The sequence below is a fragment of the Haplochromis burtoni genome, unplaced genomic scaffold (assembly GCF_018398535.1).
Source record: "Haplochromis burtoni strain Fernald_Lab_line unplaced genomic scaffold, NCSU_Asbu1 Contig_53, whole genome shotgun sequence".
NCBI lineage: Eukaryota > Metazoa > Chordata > Actinopteri > Cichliformes > Cichlidae > Haplochromis > Haplochromis burtoni.
The window spans coordinates 1741831-1767733 of NW_024582414.1; the positions used below are offsets into that span (position 1 = coordinate 1741831).

Here is a 25903-nt window from a genome sequence, read left to right on the forward strand (position 1 = left end):
GCAGCTATGGTAGTTGAATTTGGGTCAAAACCTTTCTTGAACTGTATCAGGGCAGTGTCTTGGGGAAAGTTAAACAAGCATTGACGTGGCTGTTGCTGCTCATAGATGGACTCAGACATATTCCCTTGTGGATGTGTGTGTGTATTCTACGCAACAAGCATTATGTAATCGTAGGGCTTTATATAATTTGCTTTCATCTAATTTTTTTTCCGCACAATTACCAGTTTTATTGTTACAATTTTAATTGATGGACACAAATTTTAATTGATAGATGTTTTTAATTATTTTAAAATCACTAATCTTCTCATGTTTCCATGAATTTTTTATGCACATACTCTGGGTATACATGTACATATGTACTGGTGGGCATGTAGTCTGCTTGACTTTTATACTGAAAACAGTCAGTGACTCCTTGGTGATGACCGGTTGAGAGCAAGAAATGTGTAGCAGTGATAAGTAGAACAGTAATGAGACTTGAAAAACTGGAAATGGAGAACATTAGCCTTGAAAGTAAAAGCTCTGCCTCACTACTGAATTTTAAAAACTTGTCATATATCATTTGAAGGCGAACACTTTCTAGTTCCAGGTTGCGGTGCACCTTTCACAGTTTCACTACTAGTCAGCAAGTAGTTGCTGAGTGTTTGCAGACAAATGAGCATCTTTCTTGCAAACTACTGCTAGCAACGAAACCACAGGGAAGTTATGACCACTTTTATCTTGCAACTGCTGGAAATCTTCAGCAAACAATTGCATAGATGACTTGCCCATGTAACTGGTGTCTATGTAACTACAGTCACACTAGGGAAAATTATTGGGACTGTGTTTGATGAACATTTAATTTCATTGCCTTTGAAATCTTTCTTTCAAAGTCAGATCTGCAGCCATTTACAGTCAATCGCTGTCTTTAAAGCAACTTTAGATGCTGAGATGTTGCTATCAATCTGCAATGACATGGGGTCAATTTGACAATTACATCCAACCTATTTGTGATAAATCCGAAAGCCGCAAATCCGTTGCCATCTGCATACACAGAAATTCAATTAAAAAGAAATACAACTATTTTACTGTCTCCATATTTAGAATCCTGCCACAACCTCACAGGTCTGGAACAGAAACTTAAATTTAAAAAGTCCCCACAAATAGTGAACTACTTCCTGCACAGAAAAGTACTGGCATAGGAGTTTGACAACCTTGCTTTCTTATAGGAACATAACCAGAATGCATTGAATTGGTAACCAGTTGATTTAAGTTCTATTGCAAAGATATTAGTGGATATCAGAGTGACTCAGACTGATTGCAACATTTTGGCAATCAATATGGATTTATGAATTTAATGTCTGTTGCAAATCTGTGCAATCGCCTTGCAGTAGAATGTTTTTAACAGAACATTTTGAAAATGGCTGTTGTATGCAAAAAAGTGAAAGCAATCCCCCACAATAAAATGTTTTTCATAAGCTGAAGTCTTATTTTTACTCTAGTGTGACTGAGCCATAAAGCAAGTGAGTTATTTATATGTGATGTGACACATAATGTATTAACTGGTAGTGTTGGCTCTTTATGTAGATACAACAAATAAACAAGAATGTATTTGTTGTTTGAAATTTGTATCATTCAATTGCCAATATTAGAAATAATAAAAAGGTTACATCATGTGAATTCAGTTTGACTGTATCGCCCACGTCTGACTGCCATTTATTAGGATGCATGTTACGGTTTAATGGTCCCAAGCATAGCTAAGAAATCAATAAGTGTTGATCCAGTTTATTAAAGTTTACGTTTTTTATTGTGTTCTTTTCCTCAGCAATATATGAACAGTCATGTGAGGCATACAAACACAAAGGCAACATGTCAGGGCATTACTATATAGACTTGGATGGCAGCGGACCAATCAAACCCCAGCTGATTTATTGTAACATGACAGGTATGGTACACAAACGTATTCTGTTTCCTTTTAAAGAAAATGTGCATTGTTTTTGTTTGTTTCTTTAGTTTGAAAGATTGTTTGGCTGCCAGCGTAACTATGTTCACACCTTCTCTTGGTCTTTCCACCCTGCCTGTCTCTCCACCAGAGGATAAGACGTGGATGGTGATTCAGCACAATAACACAGAGCTGACCAGAGTTCAGTCCTCCGCTGAGCGAAACCAACATTTTGCCTACTTTGACTATTCCTCTGAAGAGGAGCAATTAGTGGCTGTCATCAGCCAATCAGAGCACTGCGAGCAGGAACTGTCCTATCACTGCAGGAAGTCCCGCCTCTCCAACACACTTGGTAACATCTGGAGAAATAGTTGTTAGTTATTATGTGTTAAATTTATCAACTTTTTAACATAAGATATTCAGAAGAAGGGAGGTGGTGTGAACTGCTGATGTATTTAATTTAGTAAGAAATTAGAAATCATATTACAATACTGCTGCACATTTGTTACTGATTTTGCAACACAAATTAAGTGGATTGGTTTGATTTTATAATAAAGATTTAACTATCCATCTATCCATCCATCGATTCTCTTCTAACATAGGGCGAGAAGCGTGGTACACCCTGGACACATTCACACCTATGGCCAATTTAGAATCACCAGTAGAATCACCACTGACTGCACTGACTGACTGAGTGCTAATCACTGTGCCAAAGATAAAAATGAAATGATAAAAAATAAACAAATGAAAACAGATGAATGATAAATTCTCTACTGGGGATGTTTCCCTTCCACGCTATCATTATCTTTATAGGAATCACCGTCTTCATACCATTTCAAAATGACTGTGAAATTGATTGCATTTGCAGTCTAACTCTTCCCTGTAGTGGAAAATAAATTAATGCTTAATCACGTCTTTATCTATGTGTGTGTGTGTGTGTGTGTGTGTGTGTGTGTGTGTGTGTGTGTGTGTGTGTGTGTGTGTGTGTGTGCTCAAGAGGGTGCTCCTTTCAGCTGGTGGGTGGGAGGCGCCGGACCAGGTCAGAGCCAGACATCTTGGAGTGGAGCCCTGACCGGTACCCAGCAGTGTGGTTGCAGTCTGCAGGACAGCTGTCTGGATCCAAGTCACCACTGCAACTGTGATGCCGACTACGACCAATGGTACTGTACTTTGGAACTGCAAATGTGAACTATTATGGTATCACTCCAGGCTGTAAGTTCTATTTAAATCTGGGTTTTTGATTCTTTGTGTTGTAAAAGAAAATAGCTTTTGTTACCATATCATGGAAAGCGGGCAGAGTGTGTCACTGCATTTTGAAAACACGTGCATGTCTCTGAGATTCTTTTACAAACTGATTTGATGCTTCCCATGACATCCTGCCACACTGAACAGCAAAGAGCCATAAAACAACAAATCCCAAGATATTTAAATGTCTCTTCCTTTTTGTTATCCACTCCTTTTTTATTCAAATCCTTTTATCCATCCTGTAAGCAATTCTGTATTTAGGTCACCTTCTCCAATCCTGTGACCAGTTCTGCAGTTAGACCCATGTTGTAACCAATCCTGCTGGTGCCTGCATAGCCAAAGGTCCTTCATTCTATTATCTCTTAGTCTAAATCTGTACTGGGGAACTCTATTTTTATAGACTCTTCTCCTGCCATCAATATCCCATCAGATACACGGGCGCTGGATGCTGCCTAAAGTCCCAGATTTATTTTTTGACTACATTTCACAGCAACAAAGCAGACTGCTGGAATTTGAAGCGCCACAGAGTCGAGCTCGTGTGGTGAATTTACAGATTAATCACTCGACCTGCGTTCGTTCAGAGACAGTTTTCACAAGACATTGTTTCAGACATGTTGTGTCAGCTTTTCTCAACATCCACCAGTGAGCCTCTGAGAGCAGACAAGCGTAGTCGAGAAATGAAGAGTTACTAATCTAAATACGGCCTGTCCTATTTTTTCAGACACAGTTTTGTTTGAGTTTTAATGGTGACAAGTTTTACCTTTGCTTTGCATGCATGATTATTCAGCTTTCTAATACCAATGCTTTCTCACCTTCCACACTCTCTTCCTATTCTTTCTTGCATTTCTTTGCCTTTTATGCAACCCTCCTCCTCTGTCCCCTCTTGTTTTTCTTATCTTCCCTCTGCTATCTCTTCTTTGCATCCTTGTGCCTCAGGACTGAGGACTCAGGCCTGCTTACCCATAAGGAGACCCTCCCAGTAAGGTCTCTGGTGCTGGGAGACATCCATCGGCCTGGGTCAGAGGCTGCCTATAGGGTCGGACCGCTACGTTGTCATGGAGACAGTAAATCCATTTAAATTGGTTATGGTTTAGCACAATGGGGGATGATGTTAAATATTGAGACCTCAGGTCTCTCCATGTGAATATCATACATATTGATGATGTTTTGATGGAGTACTCAAGAAGTAGGTTTTATTCAACCACAGAGTGAAGAGAATTCAAGTAATTAGTGTATCCAATCACCCACCATTTAACTTGTTAATGGGAAAAGAGTCTGCACAAGCTAATTAGTAGCTAAAATATGACTTTATTTTTACTCTTTAATAACAACTAACACAAAGATATATAACAAACTAATGTAAGTGATAGATTTTACCTTGTGTTAATTGCTTCTAATTTTACCACTTAGTTTAATGACTACATAAATAAATGGCTTACTGATAAATCAGCCTAAATGAGATAGCATAGCTGGAGTTATGCCTTTATTCTTAGTTAATTAGCTGAACAGTTGGTTCATTTGTTTACCATGCGATTTTCATTATATAGCCATCATAATGAGTTTTCTTTTAATAAGCTTTGTTCCAAAGTGATATATCAAGTTTTTATAAGAAAGTTTTACATCCCTTTTTTATGAGCAAACATAAAGATATGGTATGACACATTTAAGAAGTGATTTTCTTTTTCTTTGCAGAGAACTTCTGGAATGCTGCATTTTTTGATAAGGAAACATCCTACCTTCACTTCCCAACCTTTCAGGGAGAGTTGAATGCAGACATCTCTTTCCTGTTTAAAACGACATCGTCCTCTGGGGTTTTCCTGGAGAATTTGGGCATCAAGGACTTTATCAGGATAGAACTCAGCTGTAAGTGAGAACTTAATGTCCTGGATAATTGTTATCGAATGCTCAATGCTTTCTTGATTTATTCTAAATAACTGATAATGACAGTTTATAAGAGGGATTATTGCATTTCTGCTTCTATTTTGAGATTAACTGTGCAGTTTGTTTCACGTTAACTTGGCAGAGGGGAAGAGTTTCTCAGTGTTTACGAATGTTTTTATTTGTTCAGACACTGCTAACTTCAGCCTCTAGCCACAGATGCCTACAGACTGCTGAGTGACTCCCTGGCAACTGCAACTCACTAGGGAAAATAAGTCGACTTGAATCCTCCTTAAGGTTCAAGGCTCTTTATTTGTCACATGCATAGTTATACAAGTATAACACACAGTGAAATGTAGCCTGACACGCTCCTCGACATGTGCAAAAAAATTGGGGGGGTAGAGGGAAATATATCATTATATATAGTAATAATATGTATATACATGGGTGAATGTGCAGTAGTAGCAGCAAGCAGGTGAATTCTGTACATTAATATGAATAGACATCTGACTATTTTACAGGATAGACAATATAAACATATTTTAGTTGGTCAAAGGTTTTCAGGTCGTACTACTGCTCAGCTCTTTATAGAGCAAACATGTGCATAGAAGTCAGTAGCCGCATGCAAACTACAGGCTGCCAATTATGATGATTACATTGTCCCATGTTTTTGTTGATCTTCTTGCAGTTGACAGTCCAGTCAAGGCAAATAACAAAAATCACAGCAGCAGTTCCTCAAAAGCCTATTACAGTACAAGAGCTGGCTAAAAAATATCTGTTCGTATATATCAGGAAGTTCCAACTAATTGGCCTGTAATTGCAATATTTTTCCACCCAACTGAATAAAAAAAATCTGAAAATTAAAATTAGATTACAGAGTGATTCCCAGTGAGCCTAGAAATGTATTACTGAACATTAGTATTATCATTACTTTTGATTTCAAATTAGGCTTGGTTGTAACAGTCTCAGCACACATGCAATTTCCCACACACAGACACACACAGGAACAAACAGATGTGAGTCTTTTTTTCCTGCCCTCGGCTGGTCTCTAAATCATCTCAGATCTGCGTCCAGCTGTCTGTCCATGCTGCCAACAGATGGGCCGGTGGGAGGAAGTCACTTCACACTTCTGCCAACATATGATGATGGACGAACATGACTGACTAATGGGTTTGCTGAAAGACGGCGCATTCTGCAGCCAGACTGCAGGGAGAAAGAAGTCTATTAAAAATATCACTGAAAAAAGCCACAAAAGAGTCTGATACACTTTAGCTGCTAATAGAAAAACATGAGTGAAAAAAGAGCTTTCTTGCAAGTCAAAGCTTGTTTTCTCAACTGTGTTTGGATTTTTCTTTCTTTCCTCTTTTTGAATACAAAGCAAGAATCTGACTCCTTGCAGTCATTCTACTCTGCCCACATGCTTAACTAATACAGTTTGAAATTAGTGTAATTATTTGATTTGGCTATAATTTAATTTAAAAAACAACATAGCATGCATGTGCTCTTCAGTTCATTTTTCCAGTTACAGCAATATCAGACGACTCTGGCACCATCTGATCTACATTAGCTTTAGATTTGTATATACGTACACTATCATGTGCTTTATACTGATTTAAGCCAGAGCTTCATCCTCCCGCTCCAACTACTACCAGCTTTGCCTCTACTGGACAGCCAACAATGAGAAGATGACAGTAAGGGCGTATCAGACCGGAAATGAAGCATGGTCTGGCACTGGCACTTATCATACACTGGCTCTACATTTTGTGCAGTTTTTGTCATCCATAAATAAATGATCAATGATAAACCTCTTAACTTCTTAAGCCTTAACTTCAAGAGTGTCATCAGCTTTGGACACAGTGTGATTATGGACTGATTCTTTGGAGTATCGTGGTTTGCAGTGAAAATAAACACCCCTTTGATCATTTTCAATCAAGATTTCCATGAATCAGATGTGGTCTGCTGATGTGAAGGCTTCTTCACCTAATGTTTGTTTTTAAGGCTTTTATATGATCTTTTTATCTGTGAATAATCCTCTTCAGCTTCTACGGAGGTTGTCTTCTCCTTTGATGTGGGGAATGGGCCACTGGATGTACGAGTGAAGACAAGCCTCCCGTTGAATGACAGCCGATGGCACAGAGTGCAAGCTGAGCGAAATGTGAAGGAAGCATCGCTGCGTGTCGATAATTTCCCCGCCGCCACCTACGAAGCTCCCACTGATGGACTCATGCATCTTCAGCTAAACAGCCAGTTATTTATAGGTGAGGAGCAAAAGTTGACTTTTTTTTCAAAAAGTTTAAGAAACCTGAGGAACATTTAAAGTGAGAACATGGGATTTTTAGATTAAAATAAGTCAGGGTTAATTTAAGGTTATCAAGATTAGCCACTTTGTTAAGAAAAAATATTGTCTCGATTTGAATTTGATGGCAACAACGCATCTCAAAAGTCTCAAAAGGCCAGAAGGGCAAGTTAAACTAAAAAGAAACAGCTGACAATAGCTCAGCAACAGGAGTGGAGATTTAAGAAAAGCAACTTAGAGAGGCAGAATTTCTCAGCAGCAAAGGTGGGCAGATGGAACAACTTCAGAATAATGGCTCACGCTGTAAAGTTGTACTACAGATGTTGTTGAGAAGTAGTCACAACTGTTAGCTGCTAGAATACAATATCAGACAAAAACATCCCATATGGAAAAGAAATAGTAAAAACTTATATGTGATTACTCATGAAAGTGGCCACTTTCTCATTACTTTCATATATTGTTTTAGTAAGTATCCAAAACATACAAGTTTCATTATATAATTTTTCAAGGGATCTTATATCTGTTTTCACTCTTATATGCTTTTCATACAAGTTTCACACAAGACAGATACAAACTTTATAAGATTTATATATATCTTTTCCATATGGGATGACACTGTTCCTTTCCCACAATTCCAGGAGCTTGTCTCCTCAGGCTGAATTTAAAAGAGGATGCTGCCATCAAATTCAAAATGACCTCAAATGGGATTTTTCTCAAAATTATGTTTTTCACTTTAAACATTTGTTTAAAATGTTTTCTGTGTTATGTTTTGAATAAAATATGGGTTAATGAGATTTGCAAACCATTTGCAAACCATCATTCTGTTTTTTTATTTATATTTTACACAGTGTTACACAGAATTGGATATGTACAAACACGCATGCAAATGTGCCCACATGCAAAGACAACCTGATAAAAACAGAATTTAATTCTTGCAGTTTCTACCCAACCACACAAGTCCCACATGGACACCTGTTGGAGGTGGTCGACTGATTATCTGCATAGTGTATGTAAAATAAGAGCAAACCTTACTGTTAGAGTCCAATCCAGTTGGTGTTTAGGTATTTGGAAAGTGGTGAGGAGTGATTAGAAGAGCTGATGATTTTGACTTTACCAAGAAAGAATTCTGCTATACTGTATGCAGGACGGTGCTGAATTCAGTTTTTCTAAACAGTAATTACTCTGGATAAGTAATGTCCATTTGTGTGTGCTAAAAAAGTGTAATATTTGGTGTGTGTGATTATAACCATCACAAACCAACTGTGCATTCTGCTAGGAAAATGGGAAGTAAGTGCAGCCAGTTATTAAAATTTGCAAAAAATACCTAGAAATATAGTAAATACACCAAAATTACTACATTTCTAATGAGCTTGAAACTCAGTATTTGGTACGACCACTTTTATTCATCAGCATAGTCTGAACTACCCTAGACAAACTTTCTTGTAATTGTCTTCAAAGCTTGTCTTTAGATGTTGGCTGCTTTTTCTTCTGTTCATTGTCATGAGGTCCCACACTGCTTTTATCAATTTTGACAAAATCTCAAACACCACTGGCTGAAATGTAGTAAATAAAGTAACAAAGTCTCTAATTTAATTTAATTTAAAATTGGTTCTTTGCTAAGTTGCCTGTTATATGTAGACACGACACTTACTCATTCTTTCTGTTAGTTGCATTTTTTATGGTTGATTAAGTCATGACTCAGTGGTAAGTGGCCAAACGAAAAACAAACTGAAAGAATATTGATGTGAAAATGGTCATAAGCGAGGACTGGACTGAGAATGTGTGAAAAAGCAACCGATATACAAAGAAAAACTTTGGAACCCTTCAGATAGTCTATTCTATTGATCAAGACCACTTACAAAAATTCCATGAGCCTGGCTTATTTGAAACAATTTATCTATAGTACTGTAGAAGATCAATAATACTAGGTGTAAGAGTTTTACAAGCACAAAAGAAATGACATTTTTGTAACCTGGAGATAGAAGTCTGTGAGGAGGTTGGCTTCTACAGACACCTCTATGATGCATCAGTGCAGGAAATTGGATACCAAAAGAGACTGGTGAAATACCTAAAAGATACAGCCTTCTGCAAAAGAGTGTGAAGTCTCTGAAATTTCAATCATTTCCTGTTTTCACTTTTTCACTTTTTCTCTTATATTTTTTCTGAGCTGTGGCTCCAATAATTGAGATATATCATTATTATTCCCAGAGTTTAAGTTCACCACATCTGTTAGACAGCTGAAGATGTTTTAGACATCACTGACAAAAGCAGTGTTACATGGAAAGTAAATGCAAACAAAGAGCCAAAATGGAAACCTGTGCAGTAATACTGACTAGTTAAGTTTAAAGGAATAAAGCAACTGCCATAGCCCTAGTGAGTTAAAAGCCATGGTATGGGGATACAGGGTTGTGAGTTCAACTTCACTATCTCCACCCATGCCTGATTACTGCCAGACCTGCTGAAAGCTGTCCGACAAACTGAAGATCTCAGAAAGCAACACACTGTGCTGCAATCTGAAGAAACAGTAAGAAACAGAATGAACAAAAATGGCATCCATGGGAGAGTTCTGAGGCAAAAACATCTGCTGACCAAAAAGAATCCAAAAATTCAAAAAACATCTTGATCTCCAAGACTTTGGGGAAAATACTCTGTGGACTGACAACAGAAAAGATTTGTGTCTTGTTACATCTGCCGTAAAACTAGTACAGCGTTTGATAAAAAGAACATCATAGCAACAATCAAACATTGTATAACAAAGTATACAATTACTCTGCCTAGTATACACTAAGCTAGCCCTAGACACTAGCCCACTAACAAGCTAGCTCTAGACACTAGCCCACTAACAAGCTAGCCCTAGACACTAGCCCACTAACAAGCTAGCCCTAGACACTAGCCCACTAACAAGCTAGCCCTAGACACTAGCCCAGTGTCTAGGGCTGCTTTGCTTCTTCAGGGCCTGGACAACTTGCCCTAATTGATTAAATTATGAATCCTGATGGAAAATGTTTGACTATCAGTTCATCCCCTGACGCTTAAGCACACTCAGGTTATGTGCTGTTATGATCTGAAATATAACAGCAAGTCCACCTCTGAATGGCTAATAAGAATGAAGGTTTTGAAACCCTAGTCAAAGTTTGGACTAAAATCCAATTAAGATGCTTTGGCATGAATTTAAATACTTTAAACAGACTTTAAACAGGCTGCTGATGCTGGAAAACACTCCAATGAGGCTGAATTAAAAACAATTCTGCAAAGAAGAGTGAGCCAAAATTCCTCCACAGGGAAGTGAAAGACTCATAGTCAGTTATCGCAGACTGCTGTTCTGTACCTCATATACAGACGCAAAGTTTGGGGGCTTTCATTGAAAATACCTTCCCTGTTCTTCAGCCTCGCTCTTGGGACAGCCAGAGGCAACTGGTAGGTGACCCATGGGACCTAAATGTTAAATCCGAATAAATCCTGAGAAGAAACCAAAACCAAACAGATGTATTGTCTGACTTTCATCATTACCCACTCTGTGGCCGTGTAACCAAATGTCGGTTAGTTTCCACTGAAACACAAATGAAAATGGGTCACACTTTTAAAGTTACATGTAAATTCAAATGGCAAATGAAGCTATGTGATGTTGTTTTTAACGAACATTACCAAAACAACAGGAAACATTGACGCTGTCATTTGGTCTTCTAGTGAGTGTTTATACTACCAGGGGAGTGTTTGTGGGACTGAATCAAAATAAATCACTTGTGTTCAATGAAGGAGCATGTCGCCTGGTGTGACAATGCAGCTCTGTGTATTTTGAGGCATTAGCAGAGCTCAGCAGCACAGGGGAACGAGCGATGTCAGACTTTGGCTACATGCGTATACTTATTACCGTTTTTTCTTTTCATGAGATTTGTAAGAAGCAGCTTTATCCTTTAGAGGAGATAAACCTAACTGTATGAGCGACACTTACTCTTTTAAAAAATGTAATATTGCCTGTTTAACATTACAGTTTAAACTGACTGAGCTTTCTTTTATTAAATCAATAGCTTTTGGTCATTTTTAGGAGATGTTGCATACATTTTTCCACCATTTTCCTCTTAAATTCACCACTTCTGTTCCAAACACATCCAGATGCCTACACATTAATCTATCTGAACTGTGCTTGAAAATCAGTCTTTGCGCTCTTTCTTCAACTTTATCGTTAATCCAGTGTTCACAACACGCCTTCTGTGGAATCATAATTCACAGTACTGCAAAGACATCTGTATTACTATGAATAATGGATCTCATTTGTAATATATAAAATTGTGTAACTTAATAAGAAATTATGTTTACTGGTTTAAATAAATAAACCTTAATATGTCCTTGTTTTTACGCTTGCAGTTTATGAACAATACAATTCAGCAAAATTAAGCAGGATGTCACTATGGGTTATGTTTTGCATTATTGTTACTTGGCCTAGGATGTAGCTACATTAATCAATGCTTTAATAAATCATAGGTGAGCGTACTGGTACACGGCACATCTGACTTTAATGGTGCATACTGCTTCGGTGAAGGAGTATCGGGCTATTAAATCTCTGTAGCTTGTTAATGAAGTGTTCATAACCCTGTTGGTCATGGTTGTGTAATAGTTTTTTTGTTTTCTGGTTGATTCTTTTAAGGCTATACAGAGGAAGGCAGCTTTGTATTTATATGGCAGATAATCAGTAAATTCACAGGACTTAAAGCTCTGTGTCTGAATTATACAGATGAGAACATAATTATGAGCCCCCCATGTCTTTTTTTAAAAAAAATTTCCCAAATGCTGTTAAACCAAGCAAACTTCAAATCCACCATCTGGCATGGGCCTTTCTGTGTGGAGTTTATATGTTCTCCCCATGTCTGTGTGGGTACTCTGGCATGACACAGTCCCTTATAGATCAACCCCCGTTCTCACTCCCAAAGCGTAACATTTTACGCTAGGTGACAAATCGTCAACATATTACGTTTTCGGCGACCCACCACGTTCCTAAATGACGACCTCGGAAAAAGAGGAAATATGAGAACCGTCTGGACTGAACCTACACATGTTCGCTCTTTTTCTTCAAATCGCTTAGAAACACGCTATTTAACATCATTAAAGTCCTGGTTAAGGTCAGGAATAAGGTTATGGTCAGCGCTAGGGATAAGGTTCGGTTTAGGGCTGGAATACAGGGCTGGAACGTCTATTACCGCGGGAGCGTCATTGCACTGGATTTCAGCCATAACCCGCCGTGTACCATAAGAACGCCGAAGGTCTCCTTTCGCGTTCCTCAGGAACGCCGCGGGACGTGACAACACGTCAACATGTTACGCCTCGGGAGTGAGAACGCTCTGCATGGATGCCTAAAAAAATCACCAGGGTTAAAATGATCAGTCCCCCTTCCTTCCTGCCATTCCATTTAAAATTCACTGTGGTTACGCTGTGCACACTTTTTTTTGTGTTCCATATAATAATATTTCCACATATAGTAAAACCAACGTGTGCAGCAACCAGACAACATGAAATGTGCAGAGTTTGGCACCAAGTGCAGGTGGACAACTGGATGAAGTAGATAAATCCTCTTAATGCTCAGGACCTTAAGAAGGCCCTGATTGTGATTCCACCACCTGGCTGAGGCCTTTCTGTGTGAAGTTTGCATGCTCTCCCTGTGTCTGGGTGCTCCCGCTTCCTACCACAGTCCAAAGACGTGAATCTACATTTCCCAAAGATGTGATGGTTGTCTGTCTCTTTATATTAGCCCTGCGACAAACTGGCGACCTGTCCAGCGTGTATCCTGCCTCTCGCCCTATGGTAGCTGGGATAGACTTCAGCCCCCCCTCAAACATGACAAGGATAAGCACCAGAAAATGGATATGCATTTATTGTGTAAAGCAGAAACTTCAGGAAATCAGTAGATTTTTCTTTTCCAAAGCTACAGTATATCAGGCTGTTTTTTTCACATGCCCAGCTATGCTGAATTAGGTCAAAACTCTGCAAAATGACCATCTTGCAAAGCCTCAGCAGCTCGCTTCAGTCAGCTCACAGCCAGTATTCTAGCGGAGTGTTGATATGGCAGTATGCTCCAGGGTCTTTCGCTCCATCTGCCAATCTTCTTCCAAGATGGGAAAGTCTGTCTGTGCTTTTAGCTGCGAGGCGCTTCTCTTCAGCCTTGATCAAAGAGCTGGTCTTCTTGGGATTATGTTTGTTGCTGTAACTGACTGCTGAGGTTGCTATCTCAGCATCTGCTTTGTGCACCTGAATGTGCTACCACCGGGAGCATCCTTTCTTTGGGCAGCTGCTGAAGATGGGTTTGAATCCTCCACCCAAACATTGTACCCAAGGCGTGTTGCTCTTTCCCCCAAGAGTGAAAATTTGCAGGACTAGGCAAACCATCATAGGCTGCTTCGATCAGGAAGCACACTTGGTAAAAATCAGCCTGCAATGCATTTTGTGCTGCATTAAAAACTTTCCCCTCCATTTATTAAATGTCTGCAGCCATTCAAAGGCAGTTGGACACAAAGGTGGAAAAATACACAGCCTCTGATTTTAGCAGTGCCGTTCCAAAGCATTAAGCATTGCAGCATTGAATACTAAGCATTGTAGTTCACTGTTCTTACTATTCTTTTAACAGCAGTACTGTGTGCAAGCTCTTTAATCAAAATTATTATTTTTAATGCTACAATATAACCATTGTTGTCATTCGTGAAAGAAAAGAGTCAGAGGAAATATGTTATTATCTTCTGATAAAGTTGCCAAATTGCAGTTATTCACTTGCATTAATAAACAGAACAATTAGTTTTAGTCCTTGATTAATTTTCGACTTCCAGGCTCAGATTGGAACCTGCAATTCAATTTTTCAATTAAAAAAATAAATAAAATTTTTTAGTTTTAAACAAGTTTTCTTTTGACAGATTTCTCAATTATTTGTGTTTCCTTGTTCTTCTCACAGATAGTCTAATACATTTGTTAAGCATTGTATAATTTCTCCAGAAGCAACCTCTCAGTTGTTGAGCTGTTGAAACCTGTGATTGTCTCAGCTGTACAGTGAGGAGACCGGTGATTGGATGAGAGTGAAATTATTAGTCACGTCATTTCATCTGATTTATAATTCACTTCAGTCAGCCCCTTTGCACTTACAAGCATGTACGAATGACCTAAAAAGACCACTCTGAGCTTGTTGTTGCACTGGAGTTAAAACAGGGATCTGGATTATTCACCATAAAGTGGGAAAGTAAAACTGCTTAAATGGCTGAAATTCATGTTGTCATGCAAGGCTTTTCCTTTCACTCCTACAGGACTTCTTCCTCTGGCAGCGTGTGTCCTTTGTTTCTTCCCTTGGTCAGAGGTGGCACCCCTCAGGACCCCGTCCTTGTTCTTTTTGTCCACTGTGATCTCTTCCTTTCTTAACAGTCACAACCAGTACTTTCTAGAATCATGGTGTAGATTTGGCTTTTTAAATCATCATTGAGCAGGAGTTTTCCTTTCTCTGTATTTCATTCTTTGTAGTCAAGCTTATCTTCACAGAACATGTTAAAAGACGTTAATTAATTTTCCTGCCATGTGTGCTCATAATGTGTAGGCGTTTTATAACTTTTGTTGCAGAAGGAAGTCAGAGCCACACAGAGGTTATCGATTTTGTGGAATGACAAGCCGCTTTGGCTGAACATTGACTGTGACAGTAATACCCTGCCAATAACCGTCTATGAAAACAATAATAACTGTCAGGAATGGATGCAGCCAGCTTGGAACTGTAATTTTGCCCAGACCCTGTGTGAACTGCCTATATTCGAATGTTAATAGGAAAATGAAAGGAAGCAGGGATTCGTCCGCGCACACCAGATGGCTCAACAGCCAAGTAGTTAGTCCAACAGCGAGGACCAGTTTTAGGCTGTGTCTGCCCTGCAGTGCAGACATGGTCTTGTGCCACAGTGGCAACTTATGGCTGTCAATCATAATTTACTGCTGAGAAGTATGAAAAACTATAGATCTGCAGTCTATAGGAACTAGACTGTACTGCATAGAATTTTCATTAAGAGGTTTGAGTCTGAGTAGGCAGAAAAAGAGCAATGGTGTATCAAGTGTTATTTCTTTCCTGGCAGGAGGCACTGCATCCAGACAGAAAGGCTTTTTGGGCTGTATCCGCTCTCTGCAGCTGAATGGCGTCACTCTGGACCTGGAGAAGAGAGCTAAGATCACGCCTGGAGTCCTACCTGGATGCCCAGGCCACTGCAGCAGCTATGGCTCGCTGTGCCAGAACGAGGGTCGCTGTGAGGAAAAAGCCAACGGTTTCTCCTGCGACTGTGGACAGTCGGCCTACACTGGAGCCTTCTGCCACAAAGGTACAGACACTCACACTGACAGTGGAGACTTTCTGCCACTGATTACACAGATCCATAGACTCAATTCACTGATGTTCTTTGTACAAACTGTTTATAAAAGACTTCTTGGCCTGAAAACCTAATGGCAAACCTGCCTTCTTTCATCATTTTTATTTGTATGTACGCCTGTGAGAAAATTGTGCTATGGACAGTGTTGGTCAAGTTACTTGAAAAAAGTAATCAGTAACTAATTACTGATTACTTCCCCCAAAAAGTAATCCCGTTACTTTACTGATTACTTATTTTCAAAAGTAATTAATTACTTAGTTACTTAGTTACTTTTTAAAAACACGATTTACAACCTGAATAGGTGATAAAGCGATAGATCTTTCAGCCCAATTCTACTTTTTCTCATAATCCATCATACAAAATGTAATCAAATGGAAAAGTCCTTTTTAAAACTTGTTTTATTCAGTTTTAATCTTTTAACTTTATGCATCAAGCAAAAATTTAATTATATGCAACATTCTCTGACTGGAAGAAATTAGTTTAACATTTAAACTTATTTTCTGCACATTCCACACAGAGCTTTATTATACACCACTATATAACTCTTTTTTTTACTCTCGCTCGTTTTTACACACGATTATATGCAAGCTTAAATTTTGTGATATCAAGTCCTAATCGAAAAAATAAAATAATGTCATTGTCATGAGACACTCTCGCAAGAAAATCACGGTTTTAGTAACGCAGTAACGCAGCGTGCTTACGGGAAAGTAACAGTAATCTAGTCAAAGGAGCTTGCAAAGAAAAGCGTCTGGACTTCTTTAAGTTACTTGAAGACGTTTCACCTCTCATCCGAGAAGCTTCTTCAGTTCTAAGGTCAAATGGTGGAGAGTCCCAGATATAAACCTAGTGGGAGTGACCCCCCACAGAGGGACAAAAGGACCCCCTGATGATCCTCTAATCGCCTGAGCCAAGGTGTGAAACTGGGTGTGGGTCCCAATCAGCTCTCCACCATTTGACCTTAGAACTGAAGAAGCTTCTCGGATGAGAGGTGAAACGTCTTCAAGTAACTTAAAGAAGTCCAGATGCTTTTCTTTGCAAGCTCCTTTGACTACGATGACCTGGATGACTGAGAACCTTCACAGACATAACTGTAATCTAATTACCGTTTTTGGAATAGTAATCCCTTACTTTACTCGTTACTCAAAAAAAGTAATCGGATTACACACGTTACTGCCCATCTCTGGCTATGGATCACTTGATTTATGAGCTCAGTAAACACTGTATCACTTTATTGTCTTAATACCTTCTTTTAAGTCTTATAAAATACAGTATGATAATTATTTCATACATCATGGTATCCATTCGAGTCAAAAAAAGAAAAAGAAGAAGAGAGCAAGATCTGCTTTCGAGCTGGCCTACTTTTTGACTGATATAACACCACTGTAGCGGTGCGCAGTGACCCTTGCACCAAGATGGCGACGGTCAAAGTCCTTGACAATTCAAGCTAGGATGTGTACATTCTCTGGCTCTGTGCCTTACTAAATATATTTAAAAGCAAATTCAAGGCTTCCTTCTGTATTTAACAGATTAAACAAAAGTATTAATGTGAACTTTATTCATAACTGCAGACCCAGAAATCTCAATATCCAGCAGCCTCCAGACAAGAACGACTAATATTTTAAGATCACAAGCTGCAGCAGCAAACACCTCAGGGAGCCATGGTCTGATATCATAATGAAATTGAAAGGAAATCTCTAGAGTTAAAATTGGCTCCCTCCATATTTTTGTCCCTACTATTGCCTTGACAATTTCATTTTTTTGTGCATGAGAGATGAAAGACTAATTCAGCATAAAATTCATTATAGGTTTGTGTCTAAGAAAGGCAGAGTACACTTTTAGATGCAGGATCTTTCATGAGATAAGGAATGAAAAAGAAATATTAGGGTGGTATTTGATAGCTTGAAGATAGTAGTTATTCTGAAACACAGTTTTGTATTTTACAACCCTGCATAATATTCCTGTAATATTGAGAGACCTAGAAAGTGTCTGGTTCAGATCACAGTAAGCTGATTCTGTTCTTTTGGATGTAGTGTTGTCCAACATTTCATCACCTGTCCAAGGGTCGTCTTCTGACTCTCATATGTTTCTCCCACTGAAATGCTACGTCCAGAAAAATAGAATCAGCATTCTGGGATGATTGATATCTTGATTAAGGCTTTAATGGTAACATTTTATAAGTGCAAGAAAATATGTTTAGACACTTTTTCTTTTCTCTTTCTCTGTAATAAATGAACATCTTAGTACTTTATACATTTATATATTCCTGATGCTTTCATCACATTTTATAAGACTTGTACCAACTTTTGAATGACTTTGAAAATCAAGAGTGATTTCCTTCTGTCTTAACAGCAGCTTATTATGTTTTTTTTTATAGCACTTTATTTTGACAGTTCAGTCTGTGCATCCTATTGAGCTGCTCTCCAAATAAAGGAAAAGAGATTTGCTGGCCAATTTCATATATCAGTCACAGGCATTACATTAGTGAAACTCTCAATGGAACAACATCTTCTTATGCTCACTGTTATAGTAAACATGGAAATAGAAGAAAGAAAGAAGAAAAAAGTATAAAACTTTGAATTAAAAGTTTGATTTATGCTTTGTCATTTATACATATAATGTTACACCAGAAAAGATCAGGACCATGTGTTGTCTTGTTACACTATTCAGGTTAATGAGTTTGACCTTTCCTAAAATCAGTAGGGTAAGGGCAGCTAATATTAGCCTACAATCTGCTATGGCAGCGATCAGGGCACGCAGTGGAGAAACACTATATGCAGTGGAAGAGCTAAATGAAAACACAAACTCTGGTATTGGCAATGCTACGTTGCAACTTCTACTAGAGGACACAAACACACTGTCACGGTGTACAAGGTGGACTCACGCGCTGGACTCCAGGGATTGATGCACACAGGAGAATTAATTAATGAACAATGTCCAATGAGTGTATATACAAAAGGTAAAGGGCAGTGCTATCTACAAAGGTGCGGGGCAAAAGGTGAGAGGGGCAGGGCTCCGGGGGAAATCCAGGTGAACACTCTTGTCTCTCTCCAAACAATCCAAACATGAATCCACTCGAACACTCGTCGCTCAGGGAACACCAGGGAAAACAGTCCAGAGGGTCTGCACACAAAGAAACGCTCGTTAGATTCCAAACACACAACTACATGGAAAAACATTTGCTAGACACTCGACTTTCACTGACGCGATTCTCACAACGATCCAGCGAAGAACAGCCGTTGCTTCCTGGTTTAAATGCCATCCACACTGATGAGGCACAGGTGTTTCCTCCTCCGAGGGCGCGGGCCAAGGGCGTGAAGCCATAATGAGTTCCGCCCTGGCGAGAGAGAGAGAGAGAACTAGAGAGATAGAGAGAGAAATCAGCTGATCAGCGACCAGCTGACCCCCCAGGCCGTGACACACACTGTCCATACATTTGGACTGCACTTAGTTGTTGTTATAGGGGGTAATTAAAGCGTGTCAGGTCTGACATGCCTGTTAGAGAGAAGGAGCAAACAAGAGAAACTAAATAAAAACTTTTGGAAATTTGATATTTTATTTAGTTTCTCAAGTTTTCCATAAAAAATAATAATAAAAAACTTCAAGAAAGGGAGTGGAATAGAGCAGGTGTTAATTTGTGTGAGGCAAAGCACTCAGTGACCTATCTTAACCGTATGGACCACCGAAGAGGCATTAATATACAATATTATGGAAACAATCTCAACCTGCATTTCTTTATATACTGCTCAAAACACAAACTTAAAGGAAGACTTAGGAAATACATCAAATCTTGGTGGGGGGCAAAAAAAATCATGCCGATATTAAACAATGCTTGCCTTGCTTGCCCTGATAAAATGCCACAGGTAAAGTATGTTTTGCTGTTTAAACTGCTGATTAACTCGCAAAGCAACTTGTTGAGTTATTCATCAAAAAGTACTTACCTCCTTTGTTGTCTACTTTGCTTTGTCTGGACTGTGTAGATAGGCAGTTTGAGAAGATACTGCAGAATCAGGGAGATCACAGAGAAGACCTTAAGCCAGATATTAAATTACATTTTCAGATACTGCAAAACTCAAAATTTACTAAAGTATTCAACCAGATGCTCATTAACATTTAATCAAAGCCGCACTGTTTCCCTAATCTCAACCATTTGCTGCTTCGCTTTATCATATGAAGCTCAAGACGTCAACTCTGAATTTTTGCATCCATTTCGTCCACCTAGAGTTTTAAAAAATATTTTCTACTTTCTTCAGTTGATGTGATGCTTATCATCAAAACAGAATTTGCAAAGAGCATTAGTTGAATTTAGTCTTTAAACCAGCACATTCAGCTCTGACAGTGACACTTCTCACTAACTTCTTAACTCCCAGAGGTTTCAGCCACCTTTAAGTCAACAACATCCATCACCTACATCCTGAAGGAGCCCTTTGAACTAAGCAGGAACAGCAGTGGCTTGCCTTCATCCATCTACTCAGATATCACACTAAGAGGAGAAAACATCTCTCTGAGCTTCAGTACCAATCAGAGTCCTGCTCTTCTGCTCTATGTCAGCTCGTTCTACAGAGAGTACCTGATCCTGCTCATCAACAAAAATGGTGAGGACTCTCAAATAGCATTTTCTCTTGGCTGTCTTTTGTTGATAAATGATTGCGTCTTTTTAATTCTGCAACCTATTTTCTCATCTCATTGTTCCTGCAATTTGTTGAATTAAGCCTCTCCTCTCTCCTTTGCTTTCTCCTCCCTCTCTGTCTGTCCTATATGCTGCTTTTTTCCAACAGAGCCTGACTAGTCGGGTTGGGTTTGAAAAAAAATATCTGGTGCAGATATAATAAAATGATCATTTATTTTTGAGAGGGGGGTCTTTTTAAAATTATTTATTTTTATTTCTTTGTTTTGTTTGTCGTGGTTGTTTTGTCATTGTATTCAAAGTAAGTAAACTGGAATAATAGGAAATACCAATCAGATTCAAAACTCCAAAGGGGCTGATTAAAATATTTGGATTTATCGTCTAAGCTACTGAAAATATCCTTTTTTGTTATGAATAGAGTTGTTGTTGCTTTGTAGACACAATATTGAAGCTTTTTAATGACACAAAGAAAGCAAGTTTAAATTAGCTGATCGAGCCAATATCAAGTATCTGAACTCTTGCTGAAGTATCCAATTAAATCCCAGGGAGAGTTTTATTTTGATTGTGCCAAAGCACAAATCAAAGCAATTTCCTAAAGGCCCCTTCTACTGCACAGAAAAAGAATTTCCCAGCTGACTCATTCACTGAAATCCTGCTCCAGACACTGCTCCAGCTATAAGTCTTTTTATTATAAATATATGGCTTTATGATAAGGGAATTAATCACTAATAGCCCATACTGAAAAAAAGTCAAAATGAGAGAAATAGCATAGAGTATAAAATTATATGTGTAGTACTAAAGAAATATTATTTCTTATCATTTCTGTTCATCTTTTAAGCCTGCAAGAATCTCAGAACATTCAAATTATATCCGCAGCCAAGGGATATAAATGTAACAGTGAAACATGATCAATTTTGTATCATGGAGTTTAATCTTAGATATAAAGTGTTAATTCTGACAGTATTACGTGGTTTGTAGACGATCTATTAAAATATTCAGATATGTGGCTTGTTTTCTTCTTTGGTTTCATTAAACAATAGTTTCTTTCATCTACTACCCGAGCTAACCTGAGTTTTTGGCCTAATAACCCCAACCATATAGCAAGCAGGTCTGGCCCGGATCTGGTATCAAGCCAGCACTGCAGGCTGACTTCTGGCATGATACGTATGTCTTTCAGATATGGGCAAGGCCTGGCATAGATGGCACTGTCTATGTGATGGCATGACATTTCTGGTCGATTGTGGTTTGGTTTATGTGGCCCAGGCTCTTAGAAAACAGGTCTGGCCCGGATCTGGCATCAAGCTGGCACTTCTGACTGACCGGTGTCATGACAGGGTGTATGTCAACCAGATGTGGGCCATGTCTGGCAATGATGGCACTATTTATGTTCCTATTTTCCTATTTTAGTTAGAAGACCCAAATGCCATGTTGCAATACTATACTGCTATGGTAGCCAACGTTTCAAATGCAGGTTTGACAGGTTTGTGAGTGTACACTTTATCCAAAACCTAGTGAGGGTTTACTCACGTTTACTACTTGGTGGCTGTAGCTCAGGAGGTAGAGCAGGTCATCTACTGATCAGAAGGTTAGTGGTTTGATCCCTGGTTCCTCCAGTCTGCATGTCAAGAGTATGCAGTTAGGAAGCACTCAGTTTAGAGAAAGTGGGTGAATGTGGCATGTTGTATAAAACACTTTGAGTAATCCGGGAGACTAGAAAAGCGCTATATAAGAGTCAGTCCATTCACTGTCAGAACAGAGTTTTTTCATGTTACCTTTGCATGTTCTGGCACATGTTGTTGTTACATGGCTTGATTAAGGTACACATTAGGCTGACATCTGGGGCCAGAGCGGAAACTGGTCTGGGCCAGCACAGGGCCAGCAGTGTGTCTGCAACTGGCCCGTGGCTGCAAACAACTTACACATGGTCCACATACTGCAAAGAATGACGGCCCTTTGGTGGCCCAGATCAGGTTTGCCAGACGTAGTCCACACATGGGCCAGCGCAGGACCACCAGTGCGTCTGCAACTGGCCTTGTGCTGGCCCTCGTGTGGGCCACATCTGGCAAACCTGATCTGGGCCATCAAAGGGCCATCATGCTCTGCGGTATGTGGGCCATGTGTAAGCACATTGTGTGGGCCAGATCCGGGCCATACCAATTTTGCTATGTGGATAACATCCTATTAACCATATTGTGAATCAGGTGACTGTAGAACTCGACTCCCGCACGTCAACTTGTTTGTTTTCAAGTTTGAGAAAATTTGCAGTTGTATTATCTGGTCAGATTATGAGTAGTTAGAGGAGGTGATGCAATGAGAGACCATCAATTTAGTCAGACATCTAACATTTATTATAGCAGTAGAATACAGTCAGATTTAGCTTCTGAGCTCACCACTTGCTGCGTTTAGAATAAGGGAAGTCATGAGAAAAAGATTTACAAGTGTGGGAGAGGTGCAGCACTGCCTGCTGTTTCAACCCTTCAACACGATACATAGTAGGAGGGACACTAGCATGTTAGGAGGAGGATTTTGTCATGTCTGACACAGTGCAGTTAAACTGTTAGCAGTCGGACGTACCGCCCACGGGACATTGGATGGTTTAGGGGACTAATAGGACTGCTAAGGGGTTAAACTAATTTACTTGAACTTTATCACAGGCTTCGCTCCATTTGTGCCAACTGCAACTGTAACTGCAGACATGTTGAGGCCAAAGATTACCATTTAAAGAATAATATGGATTCATATTTTGCATTATTCCATGAATAGATCTACTTTGTTGTTTGTGGTCTTTAGTAACATTATATTTAACACATATCTAACACAGTTCTTGTCATCGTTTGAGAACACTTTGACCAAATGACCACTTTTGACTTTCTGACTGTTTTATTCTGTATCCATTCGACTACAATTGTACTGTTGCTTTGTGTTTGTGAAGACGAGCTGGAACTGAGGTACAAGCTGCACAGCGGCAGAGATGTGGAGACGCTGAGAAGCAGAGTCATAAACGTGGCTGATGGGTGCCTGCACACAGTGATTGTTAGGAGACTGGCAGATATCGTCTCTGTGCAGGTGAATACAAACACACGGGAGATTTTTCTTACTCTCTCTTACAGGTTTCTGCTGCTTCTGCAGACATAAGCAAGCTGGGCTGTTACCACCAAATGGAATGACACACAGGTTTTTCTTCCCCCAGAACTCCACCAACATTTAAGTCTAAGAGCTAAAGAGTACATTGTTTAATTAATCTGCTGCTCACACTGCTTTAGCCGCTGGTGCTATAAGGAGTCTGCTGGCAGGCTCTGAGTGGAAGGGAAGTATTGTGGGCTGATGCTTGCAGCTATTTCTTTAATTTAAAAACCAACCCTGACCACAAGGATGCTTTTGGAAGTAAAATAAAATATAATAAATGGCAGATTTCCTCTCTGTAGTCAAGCTATGACAACCACTCTGTTTTCTATCGCTCCACTTAAGTCTCAGCATTAGCAAATGTCTTATTGACAAATGAGACTAAAGCCCAAATGTCATTGTTTCCTAGCTTGTTTTTTTTAAATAGAGAGGATCTCTCTCAGACACGTTTACTACCTCAGTATTTTCCTGCTCAGCTGCTGTGAATCGCACAGTCACATTTCAGACTGCCTCTCATTAGAATATGCAGATCAGGCTCCAGGCTGAACATATAATCCTCACATGTTATGCTTTTTCCTTCACTGTGGCTCACATAGCCGTCGTCATTTAAACACTTGACATAAAAGTCTTTGCTTAATGTTGTTTTCAGATTGACCAGAACGCCAGAGAGGACTTGAACTTGACATCTGATGTGGAGTTCAACAGCATCAAATCACTCATACTGGGCAGAGTGGAGGGTGAGTGTGGCTATCTTAGGACATGCACCAGTACCGGCTCATTTGAATAACAGTACTGAGATGTTTGGCCTCATGTGGCAAAGTGGTGTTCTGGATCCTTGTGCTATTCTCTGGTCATCATGTTGTCTGGAACAAAGGGAAAGCTGCAGCCCAAGCAACAGCTGTGACTCTGTGAAGCAAATCAAGCTAACATCCATATTCAGCTGGTCACTCTCTTGAAGAGATTAGAAAAAGACAGCACTCTGCAAAAGTCACTGCGATGTAGATGCATCTAAAAGTATGGTAGGTTAAGATAATTGTGTAAATGGCACTAGTGCAGAAGTTCAAAATATACCTGCATGTCTGTGCAGTTTTATCTGTGGTATCAGGGCGGTGAGTAACACAGTCTTTATATCTGTCTAGCTGAGCGAGGCTTCAGACAGCTGTAATCATAACAACTTCAGAAAAAGGTCCTTCACTTTGTATGGTAATGAGGAGAGAATGAAAAGAACAAATTACTTAGAAGATTGGAGTCAGCACCTTCAATTCAGCATAACAACCAAAAATAATAATAAATCTAATCTGCTGTGGGTAGGGTCAAACTAAACCAGGAAGTCAGGAGGTGCCGTTCCCCCTATTCCTCTATGACAAAATGTTGTATTTCAGCATTGCTGCAGTAGTTGCACAGCTGATTTATCTGCAAGGAGTTCTCATTATGAAAGAAACACTTAAGTGAATTCCCTACGCTGTTTTTGAATAGCATCACTTGGGATTTTTCACTGCTGCTAGAACCTGTGGGCGTTAGAAAGGATTTTATATTGCTAAAATAGAAAATCACTGTTTCTCAAAATGTAGAGGTAGCACAGGGTAAAAGTGCTGCAACACCTCTTAACCTTTGAATTCAAGTGTTTTAAGTTCAAAAGCTACAGATGTAAAACATCAAGCTCCTAGTAATGCAGTGTCTTTACAAACATTTGTGGAAGGACTGGTTGTTATAAACAGCTCAATAAATCTGAGTGCTCTTATAATATGATGCCACCACCGAAACAAGTCAGTTTGTCAAAATTCTTCCCTCTACAATTAACTGTAAGTGCTGTTATTGCAAACTGGAAGCATTTAGAAATCATAGCAACTCAGCAATACAGTGGCAGACCATCTAAAGTAGCAGAACAGGGTCAACCCGTAAATAGTGCGTATTGCTGACTGCAGGGTCCAAACCTCCCCTGGCATTAACATCAGCACAAACAGTGTGCGCCAGGAGCTTCAGGGCATGGTTTTCCATTGCCAAACAGCTTCTTTAGGTGTAATGTGTAGAAGGCTCCGAAACAACCCAGTATCACAGAAAAATGTGTAAATGGCACGACATCCACCATCACCATTCCACAGTTTGAATCTCCAAAGTATTAAATGGACATGCATGCAGGAATTGTATTGCTGCATGCAGAAGTTGCACACTAGCAGCGGTGAAAAAAAATTTAAAGCCAAGAGGCTGGTAGTGAACAAAAAACATCTAAAGTGTATTCCAGGCTGCTTAGTCGCCAGAAAGCTAGGCGGCTAATGTGTGTAAGAATGTCTATTTAAACACTTTCCCTTGCTTCTGCATCCATGTCTATTTCATATCTATTTCATGCTTTGGACCGGCGTGTCTATTTTGCCATGATATCGAGTGGCCCAGTACTTTTATCCATTAGCCCTGGCCCTAAAGTACATGAGTCAAGGGATTAGCAACGC

General features: G+C 39.4%; 1 protein-coding gene across 1 annotated transcript in view; it reads left to right on the plus strand.

The window, feature by feature from the left end:
* LOC102304759 (contactin-associated protein-like 4) overlaps nucleotides 1–25903 on the plus strand; it is a 116316-nt gene that overhangs the window by 84701 nt on the left and 5712 nt on the right. The window contains exons 12-21 of the mRNA XM_005923886.3: nucleotides 1802–1921; nucleotides 2070–2270; nucleotides 2916–3078; nucleotides 4100–4227; nucleotides 4856–5026; nucleotides 7081–7299; nucleotides 15422–15661; nucleotides 20077–20301; nucleotides 23266–23399; nucleotides 24106–24193. Of these exons, the coding sequence (XP_005923948.1) occupies nucleotides 1802–1921; nucleotides 2070–2270; nucleotides 2916–3078; nucleotides 4100–4227; nucleotides 4856–5026; nucleotides 7081–7299; nucleotides 15422–15661; nucleotides 20077–20301; nucleotides 23266–23399; nucleotides 24106–24193 (1689 nt within the window). The remainder of the gene's footprint in view (nucleotides 1–1801; nucleotides 1922–2069; nucleotides 2271–2915; nucleotides 3079–4099; nucleotides 4228–4855; nucleotides 5027–7080; nucleotides 7300–15421; nucleotides 15662–20076; nucleotides 20302–23265; nucleotides 23400–24105; nucleotides 24194–25903) is intronic.